General features: G+C 50.3%; 1 protein-coding gene across 7 annotated transcripts in view; it reads right to left on the reverse strand.

The window, feature by feature from the left end:
* The window catches only part of LOC125028055 (liprin-beta-1-like), a 96,621-nt gene that overhangs the window by 68,257 nt on the left and 18,364 nt on the right, over nucleotides 1–10,000 (reverse strand). For all 7 annotated transcript variants that reach the window (XM_047617341.1, XM_047617338.1, XM_047617343.1 and 4 more), the window contains exon 2: nucleotides 2,521–5,212. In XM_047617341.1, coding sequence (XP_047473297.1) covers nucleotides 2,521–5,064 — 2,544 coding nt within the window. In that variant the 5' untranslated portion in view covers nucleotides 5,065–5,212. The remainder of the gene's footprint in view (nucleotides 1–2,520; nucleotides 5,213–10,000) is intronic.

Genomic DNA, 10,000 nt, shown 5'->3' on the forward strand with positions numbered 1-10,000 from the left:
AGGGGGGGAGGAGGAGGAGGAAGGAGGAGGAGGAGGAGGAGAGGGGAGGAAGGAGGAGGTGAGGAGGAGGAAGGAAGAAGAGAAGGAAGAAAGGAGGACATCGGTTCCCCAACCAGGAGTCCCAAGAGCCACTCCGAATTCCTGGCCGCAAATGCCGGGGCGGCGGAGGGACTGAAATACCCGGCCGGCCATCCCCGCGTCAAAGTTTAAATGGCTCAGCGCTGGGTTTAGCCGCTGATTCAACGCCGTCGCGACGTCTGCTCCGGGGAAGAATCTCCGTCATCGGTAGGCCTCGCTATGATCTCGCCTCGATCCCCGCTCCTTCTCCTCCTCCTTTCATCTCGCTCCCTTTGCGCTCGCCGCCTGGGAGGGGGGGGGGGGACGAAAAAACGGAGGAGGAGGAAGAAGAGGAGGAGGAGAAGAAAGAGGAAGAAGAGGTAGAGGAGGAGGAGCATCTTCGGCGGCGTGGCGGTGACTCAGCTCTGGGCTCAAGAGCTTCAAGGAAGAGGAGGAGAGCGAAAGAGAGAGAAATATACATATACCATATATATATATATATATATATATATATATATATATATATATATATATAGAGAGAGAGAGAGAGAGAGAGAGAGAGAGAGAGAGAGAGAGAGAGAGAGAGAGAGAGAGAGAGAGACGCGACAGCTTGCGAAAGAGGGGCATGACGTATGGCACCATGGTAACTGGGTGAAGTGCCCGGCCGCGCCACTACCCACGCCATACTTGCGACTTGCTGTCAGGTTAGCATAAAGTGTCGACGACCAAAAACCTACGGTGATTACACACCACATTTCACTATATCAAAATCACTTAAATCATTTTGATTTGATTTTTTTCTTTGTATCTATATGTGTGTGTGTATATCTACACACATTTATATATATATATATATATATATATATATATATATATACACACACATTATTTATATATATACATAGAAAAAAATCTCAAAGTTCTTGTGTGATTTTGATATAGTAAAACTTTGCGTGTAAACACTGTATATATGTATATGTATATATATTTATATATATATATGTATGTATATATATACATATACATACATACATATACACACATATATACACTGTATATATAGAATTTATATATATATACATATATATATATATAAATACACCACACACACATACATTTGAGATATGTCTATAAGAAAGATTTTGCTGATAATCCGAATCGAGATTTCGTTCCACCATAAAGATTTGGAGACCAGAAGCAGTCCTTCAAATAGCCATAGGGTTAGTTTAGGCCTCATCCAACTTCACTCGCAACAGAGGCAGGGTTAGGAAAGCTCTCTCTTGATGAACCCGATGGCGTGGAGGATGAAGAGGGTCAAGTCGTCCTCTTGAGAAGGTTTTAAAAGGAAAAGAAGTGGGGTATTAAGAGCACAGGCTAATAAGCTTGGTGTGAGGGAGTCATCCGAATGTTCTTGGTACGATTAGCTGGACAAGAATGCAGTTTTATCTAATCTTACTAATGGGTTTCATTGTTTTTATATATATTTCGAACTTAACTTTTTTTCTCCTAAAATACAGAAGTGTATAAATGTAAAAACAACTATCTAGCAACAAACATTACAACTCCACTGTTTAAAACAGCATTTACAAAATCATTATAGATATTAGTATTAGACAGCATCTACGCTCTCCATAAAACATAAAAAAGCGGAGGGGTTAACCTTCGAACTTTTTTACAAGCTTTTACACCGATACCCCCCATCAACAAACACACACACAAAATAAATCAATAAATAAGTAAAAACAGATCTCCAAGTCTATGACACAAGGATCTGATAGACAGAAAATGTGTCAAGACTTCCCTGAACCCACCCCCTCCCCCCAAGCGGCCCTGACCAGTTAGCAGGACCAAGCAGGGGGGTATGGGGGGTGGGAGCAGAAGCAGCGCGAAGACCGGAAGATCAAGGTCAAAGTAGGAGGGGTGTGGATAAGGAAAACAGCTGTGAGCAGAATAAACGGGGTCACGAAATACATTCGAAAACATCTGCGTTTTTGAGTGGAGACATGCAGATATTACTACTTGCTGGAACACGTGAATGAACAAGCCAATTCCTTACCTCTTTTTTTTTTTTTTTTTTTTGTATCTATTCTGTTTTCTTCTCGTGTCACAAACATTCTTCTCTTCTACTTCTGGATACATGGTGGGTCTTGAGCATAACCATATTGTTTACGTCACGTGCTTTAGGGAGGACCGACTCCCTTAATAACGACTATAATTTGATAGTGGTTTCGTAATACTGTCAAAATAATGATCATTTGCACAGATCGTGAGAATGATTTCTATCATACTTCGTCCGGGTTTTTCATTCAATTTCATTTTATTTTTGTTTCCCCTAACTGCGCGTTTTCTAATGTGCTGGCACGTCTTACAGAAAACGTTGATTCATGCAAGATACAGGGGCGACTACTGTATCGGCTTCAAGAGATTTTTCATGCACTTGTAGAGTGAGGACTTGTACGTTACCTTTGGCTTTGAGATCTCTGACTGTTCCAGCCTGGACACTCCTGGCGAGACTACGGACAGGCTCGAGGAATTACAGGACGAGACCGCGGGGGAGGGCGCGCGTGCAACCCCCGGCCCGGAGCCGCCGGCGCTCGCGTCAGTCGCTCGGGACGACCCGGGCTCATGGAACCCATTCGCCACTTTGCCCAGCTGCTCGTGGATGGTGTCGAAGCTGGGGATGTGCTGCTGCCTCGCCTGGCCGCAGCTGCGGTACAGAGGAGCACCCTGGTGGTTTAGGGCGTGGATGTACACGTGGTTCGAGGGCACGCCGGGCGCGGGCGGCCCTTGCAGGTATGTAATCGAGTGCGCCGGCAGAGGGGTGGGCTCACTTGGTCCTCCCATGGGCGTAGACGACGACTGATGGAGACCCACGCCCAGGCAACCCACCTCCACAGTCTTGGATTTCCTCATGGGCGGACGCCTTGGCCTCGGCGGCCGCCCACTTACAGGGTCGGGCGAGGGAGAATGGCGGGCGCCGGCGGGCGAGGGCGAACCCCCCCGCCACGGAGACGCCGACCGCCGCCCACTGCGCGGGGACGACGGCGGAGACGGGCGGGCGGGGAGGCGCTCGCAACTGCGGCTTCGAGCCTCACAAATGACGCCCGCGGGCGGCCCGTGGTACACGTAGGCGGGATACACGGGCGTCGAGCCTGGGGGCTGGTACAGCTGCGGGGACGACCCCCAAACCGGCACCCAGCACCCGCCGCAGTGGGCGTCCGGGGGCGGGCAGTAGGGCACGTACTGAGCCCTCGGGGGAATGCCCTGCTGCGCCCACGCGGGAGGCGGCGTGGGCGACCGGGACGCCCCCCGGCGCTGCATGGGCGGCGAGGGGGGCTTTCCGACGATCGGCGATTGCGAGACTTTACGCGGCGGCGGCGTGGCGGGCGGCCCCTGGCGATGCCCCGTGGCCGCCCCTATCCGCTGGGCGGTGGGCGGGATGCTCGCCATCGGCGGAGAGCGCGGGGTGGGCGTGCTCAGCGGCGGCTGTCGCACCACCAGGTTATCGTAGATGGAGTCGAGCTCGGCGGCGGCGGGCAGCGGGCGCGGCACGGGGCTCGGGGCCGGACTGCGCCCCGACGGGGTGGAGGAGCCCGTCGGCGACACCACCGGGACGCCCACCACGTTCCACGCCCGACGCAGCTCCGGACTCGAGGGCGGAGAGGCGGGGCCCATCTCAGGAGGCCGCCCGCTTATCTGCCGGTACTGTGGGCGGGGAGAGGGAGGCGTGGGCGTCGAGGCCGTCGACGTGTAGGGCCTGGGCGCGGCGACCTGCCGAGCGACCAGGACGGCCGAGGAGGGCACGGAGGGGCTGGCCCGTCCCTGGCCGCCCACACTCTGCGCGTTTTCCCCGCCGCCCCTCACTTTACGTCGCTGAGTAGGGGTGTGTGTGGGGGTATGGGTGGGCGTGTGGGAGGGCGTGTGGGCAGGGGTGGAGGAGGGCGTGGGCGCGTGGGTCGTCACTGACGTTGAGGACGTCGACTTCGTCTGACCCATCGAGTTGAGAGTGGAGTGGGCGGTGGCCACGTGGCGCGTGTGTGTGCGCGCCTCGGGTGGGAGGTGCTCCGAATGGGTGTGAGCAGCCCTGAAAGTGTTCAGCAGCGGCGAGGGCGTGGGCGTGAGAGCCTCCAAACGGCGGACCATGGAGGCGCGCTCCCCGTCGCTCGTCAGCACCGCCGTGTACGAAACCCGCGTCAGGAGCGGCTCGGCGGGCGCGGAGGCCGGCGCGGGCGCTGCTGGGGAGGGCGTCGCGCGGGCGAACTTGGGCGAGGGCGGGTGCAGGGGGCGCCCTGAGAGCGACGTGCGCGAGCCTTCCCTCGGGAGGCTCTTACTGCTGCTGCTCCGACTGCTGACGCTGCTGCAGCTGCTGCTGTTGCTGCTGCCTCCGCTGCTGATGCCGGAGTCGGTGAGGGCGAGGGCGGCGGGGGCCGTGTGGGACGTGGCCTGTGCGCCGCCGGCGTGGGCCTGCGGGCGAGTGCTGGTGAGCGAGGCCGCCCTGCCGCCGTGGGCGTGGGTCTGGGTGGCGGTAATGCCGTTAAGTGCACTTGAGGTAATGAGATCCGACAGCTGGCCGTAATTGGCGAGCGGCGTGGCGGGCGCCGGCGGCGGGGCGTCGTCGAGGTTGTAGTAGTCGCCCGAGCAGTACTTGGAGGGGAGGGGCGGCCGCTCCGGCGCGGCCTCGTCGGCGGGGGGCGGGCTGGAGCCGCTGAAGTCCGGCACCGTGTTCTCCCGAAGGTGTGGCGGCAGCAGCTCGATCAGCTCGGGCGGGAGGGGCGTGACCTTGGAGCGGGCGGTGGTGGTGGGCGGGTGCACGGCGCGCCACGGCTTGGGCGACGGCTGCAGGTCCAGCGTGGTGGGGATGGGCTGCAGGTGGTTGAGGCGCGGCAGGGTGCGAGGGCCACGGGCGCCGGCCGCAAACACGTCCCCCGAAGGGCACTCCGGCCCCGTCAGGACCTTGTTGGCCACGAACACGAACTCATCGTCCGCGTTGTCCTCCGACGATCGCATGGTGCCGCTCCAGCGTGAGGCCGAGGCGCCGGCGCACGAGACGGCCGCGCTCGTCGGGCTCGCGACGCCGCTCTCTCCAAAGGCACTGGCGCACTTTTGCCAAACGCGTTTCTACAGAGTTCTCTTTCCTCTCAATCACTTCTACAAGCTGAAAGGCAACACACGTTTAAAGCAACAAGGCCTGAAAGGAAGCGCCAAATCAGAAAGCAGAAAAGGAAAGAAAAGAAAAAGAAAAAAGTCCACACGGAAAAAAATCGCCACTCGTCGGCCCTTCGATCTTCCCACCAAAGGCCGAAAAACCCTATTGCTACGCCGCCAAGGTGGTGACCTGCGCGTCTGACCCAGCTGTGACTTCCCAGGCGACCCGGAGCATAAAGCGTTACCTGCCAGGGGACCAGGAGGCCAACTCGCGCCGTGCAGTTGGTGACCAGGACCTTCGCTGTTTCTGAATCCAGCCTATGAGTTTTTTTGTTTTTTTTTATAATTCTTTATTGATGACTTTTTTCTGTTGGCGATCAGGATTTCCACTATCTCTGAATTCAGTCTACGATAATATTTTTCCCTACTGACTATTCTGTCGGTAACCAGACTCTTAGCTATTTCTGATTTCAATCAACTAATACCTTTTTCCCCCATATGGACCTGTCCCGCTGCTGACCAGAATCTCCTCCGTTTCTGCATTCAGTCAACGAATAGATCCCCCCCCCCCCCATTCCCACTTTTCTCTTGGCGACCAGAATCTCCCTCGCCTCTTTACTTAATTTATGCACATTTCTTATTATTATGATGATATGAAACAGAAACTCGCTCTGATCGAGGCGATTTCAGTCTTAACGTTTCAAAACTTATTACAGTAGCAATAGAGAGGTAAATATATTAAGGACAATAATAAAAATAATAAAAATAATAAAAATAATAATAATAATAATAATAATAATAATAATAATAATAGTAATAATAATAATAACAAAAAATAATAATAACAATAACAATAACAATTATAATAATAAAAAAAAAATAATAATAATAATAAGAAGAAGAATAAATAAAAATAATAAGAAGAATAAAAGTAAAAACATAAATAAAATAAGAAGAAATATAGTAACAATGGAGTAGTAACAACAAAACAATAAAATATAATACACTGATAACATTAACAACGACGATAACAACAGCAATAAAGGTAGTAATAACAATAACAAAAACAACAACTACATCAACAACAACAATAATAAAATAATATTGAAAATAATGAAAATAAATCAGTGATGATGATGATAACAATAACAATAATGAATTGATAATAAAAGAAGGAATGATGATGATGATGATGATGATGATGATGATGATGATGATGACGATGACGATGATGATAACAGTAACTATAATAACAACAACAACAAGATGATGATGATGATGATAATTAAGATCATAAAACCACGACAACAATAACAACAAAAACACAAACAAAATGCCATTAACTATGACAAAAATAACAGAAACAACGTACGATCAGCAACAATGACACCTTCATTTGCATCACCATAAACCTCATCACTATTGCAATCACAATAACAACTACAACCATCGCTATCAATGCATTCATCACCATCATCCTTATCACCATCACCATCACCGTCCTCCTCCTCATCACCATCATCCTCACCACCATCATCTTCATCACCATCACCCTCATCATCATCCTCACCATCACCCTCATCATCATCACCACCACCATCGTCATCATATCAACAACGCAACGAAGAGAAGAGAAGAGAAGAGAAGAGAAGAGAAGAGAAGAGAAGAGAAAAGAAAAGAAAAGAAAAGAAAAGAAAAGAAAAGAAAAGAAAAGAAAAGAAAAGAAAAGAAAAGAAGAGAAGAGAAGAGAAGAGAAGAGAAGAGAAGAGAAGAGAAGAGAAAAGAAAAGAAAAGAAAAGAAAAGAAAAGAAGAGAAGAGAAGATAAAAGAAGAGAAGAGAAGATAAAATAAAAGAAGAGAAGAGAAGAGAAGAGAAGACAAGAGAAGATAAAAGAAAAGAAAAGAAAAGAAGAGAAGAGAAAAGAAAAGAGAAGAGAAAAGAGCAAGAATCGCCAAAGGCAAAAGAAAACCAACTCGCCAATCCCAACGCCAATAAAACAGAAACGAATAAATGAAATAAACAAATAAAGTAAAAATACGAACAAAAACACACAAAAAAATACAATTCAAATGAAAGAAAGAATATATATATATATATATATATATATATATATATATATATATATTCCTCTATGTATCTATTTCAGTATCATTTAAGCTGTCAAAAAAAAAGTGTTGGTGCTGGTGTTGTTGGTGTTGTGTGTTTTTCGCGATGGTGTTGTTGGTGTTGAGTCGCCGTCAACGGAGGAGCGGTCGCGGCCGGCGGCGCCCGGGTCGTAGGAACAGCAGTCCGGGCAACAGCGACAGGGAGCACGTGCTGTCTATTTTTGCGCCGGACACGCGACAGAGGTGGGTGGCGTGTCCGGGGGAGGGCGAGGGAGAGGGAGAAGGGGAGGGAGAGGGAGAAGAGGGAGGGAGAGGGAGAAGGGAGAAGGGGAAAAGAGGGAAAAGGTAAGGAGGAGGGAGAGAGGAGGGAGGGGAAGCGAGTGAGAAAGGAGGGGGAAAGAGGAAGAGAGGGAAAAAGGAGGTAAAAGGGAGGTAGAAAGGAGAGAGACGGGAGGAGAAGGGAAAAGGAAGGTAGGGGGAACTGGAAGAGAGGGAAAAAGAAAAAAGAAAGGAGGGGAAGGAAGGGGGAAGAGAGAGAAAAGGGAGGGGGAAGGGGGCAGGGGAAGGGAGGGGGAAGGGGGCAGGGGAAGGGAGGGGGAAGGGGGAAGGGAGGGGGAAGGGGGAAGGGGGACAGGGGAAGGGAAGGGGAAGGGAGGGAGAGATGGGGAAGGGCGAAAGGAAAGGGAGGGCGAGGAGAAAAGAGGGAGAAAGGAGGAGGGAGGAAAAAGGAGGGAAGGAGAGGAAGATGGAGGGAAAGGAAGAAAAGACTAGACGAGAAAGAAAGTTGAGGGGAGGGAGGACGGAGGGAGTGAGGGAGGGAGGGAGGGAGAAATTGAGGGAAAGTTAGAGGGAGATGGTGGACGAAATGGAGGAGAGGAGAGAAAGGGAGAGGGAAGGCACTGAACTGAACTGTACCTAAGAGAATAATGAAATTCACGAGGCGTCGAAAGCTACAATAAGGAAACGTTTACGTCCCTCGTCTGCAATTCCTATTTTCCTTCTCATTCCCTTATTCAAAAGAAAAAAAAAATCTTACATTCTCACATGAATTTTGTTTGTTTAAAGAATAATACATTTTACGAGGCGTCGCATCCTACTATATACAATGTTTAATTCATCTTTCCTATTTTCCCATTTCCCTTCCCATACGCACATTGAAAAGAAGAAACAGAAGAAGAAGAAGAAGAAGAAGAAGAAGAAGAAGATGAAGAAAAAGATGAAGAAGAAAAGGAAAAAAAACAGAAAGAAAAAAAGACAAAAAAAAAGAAGAGAGAAGAAAAGAAAAGTAAAAAAATAAAATAAGTAGAAAAAAAAATGGAAACATCCTCAACTCCTTTCTAATCGACCCCCTCCCTCCCTTCCCTCCCCTCCCTCCCCCGCTAAAACGCACACCGTCCGCTCACGCCTTCCCCCTCCCTCCCCCCTCCCCCCCTCCCACGCCCTCGGCCCGCCCGCAGCATTCCCCTCTCCCCAACTGGCTCGCCATCCGTCTCCCCTCGACACCGGGCAGGGACGGGCGAGGGGGACACCTAATCCCGTTGAACGTGTGCAAGACATGACCGGCTTAAGGAAGTCCCCGGCTTATTCGGTTTCTTAACCCCCACCCCCACCCCCGACCCCCCTCACCTTCCTTCGGCTGACGGGGATTAAAGCAGGTCCTTTGTCAACACTCACTTGCCATCCCTGTTGTAGTTTTTTTTTCTTTGTTTTCTCTCTCTCTCTCTCTCTCTCTCTCTCTCTCTCTCTCTCTCTCTCTCTCTCTCTCTCTCTCTCTCTCTCTCTCTCTCTCACTCTCTCTCTCTCACTCTCCTCATTCTTTCCACCCAATTCCCATAAACGCTAACGCTATCGACAAAAAAATCGAAAATTTCTTAAACAAACGCTTTGCCCCTCCTCCCCCACCCCCCCACCCCCGACAGAGTGTTTGGGGGGGAAATCGCCGCCTCGTGTCAACAAATCCCGGACGAGGAGCGGATCTGCGGAGACGGACGGACGGCGATTAGCGGACGCTGCAGGTCCTTCCAGACGGGCAACGCCATCGTGTCTTTGCGGTCATGCCGTTGTTGTTGCTTTTTTTTTCTTTGTTTTTTTTGGTATGTGTTTCTATATTCATTTATCTATTTATATGTGTATATGATTATATGTATACATATATACATACAAATATAATGTTTGTGGTGCGTGTGTGTGTGGGGGGAGTGCGTTTGAGCGTGCGTGTACAAAATGTATGCAATTTACGCAAATATATATACAAGTAAGTATGTATTTATGTATTTATGTATGTATATATGCATGTACGCATGTACGTATGTATGTAAGTGATCACGTATGTAAAAAGAACACATACCCCCTCCCCCCCCCACATAAAAAGGCGTGACAATACGCGCGAGAGGGGGATCGGGGGCGCCATGCGAACGACCCACCCGCCAGCGCGTGCAAAAAGTGGGCGTGTCAGGCGGCGGCGCCCTGACGGAAGCCCCGCGTCGTGTTGCCGTGACAGGCCCACATATCGGTGCCATCGGCGGCGGCGGGGGGGGGGGGGGGGGGGGGGGGTCAGAGGAAGAGGAGCATTATCAATTATACTTATCCTTATTTTTTCGCCTTCTTATTCCAAAATTAACTGCGTATAACTAATAATAATGACAATAATGATTAGAATTCTATGGAGTCCGATTCGCCTTGAAACAATCGC

Source organism: Penaeus chinensis, chromosome 8, assembly GCF_019202785.1.
Source record: "Penaeus chinensis breed Huanghai No. 1 chromosome 8, ASM1920278v2, whole genome shotgun sequence".
In the NCBI taxonomy this organism is placed as follows: Eukaryota; Metazoa; Arthropoda; class Malacostraca; order Decapoda; family Penaeidae; genus Penaeus; species Penaeus chinensis.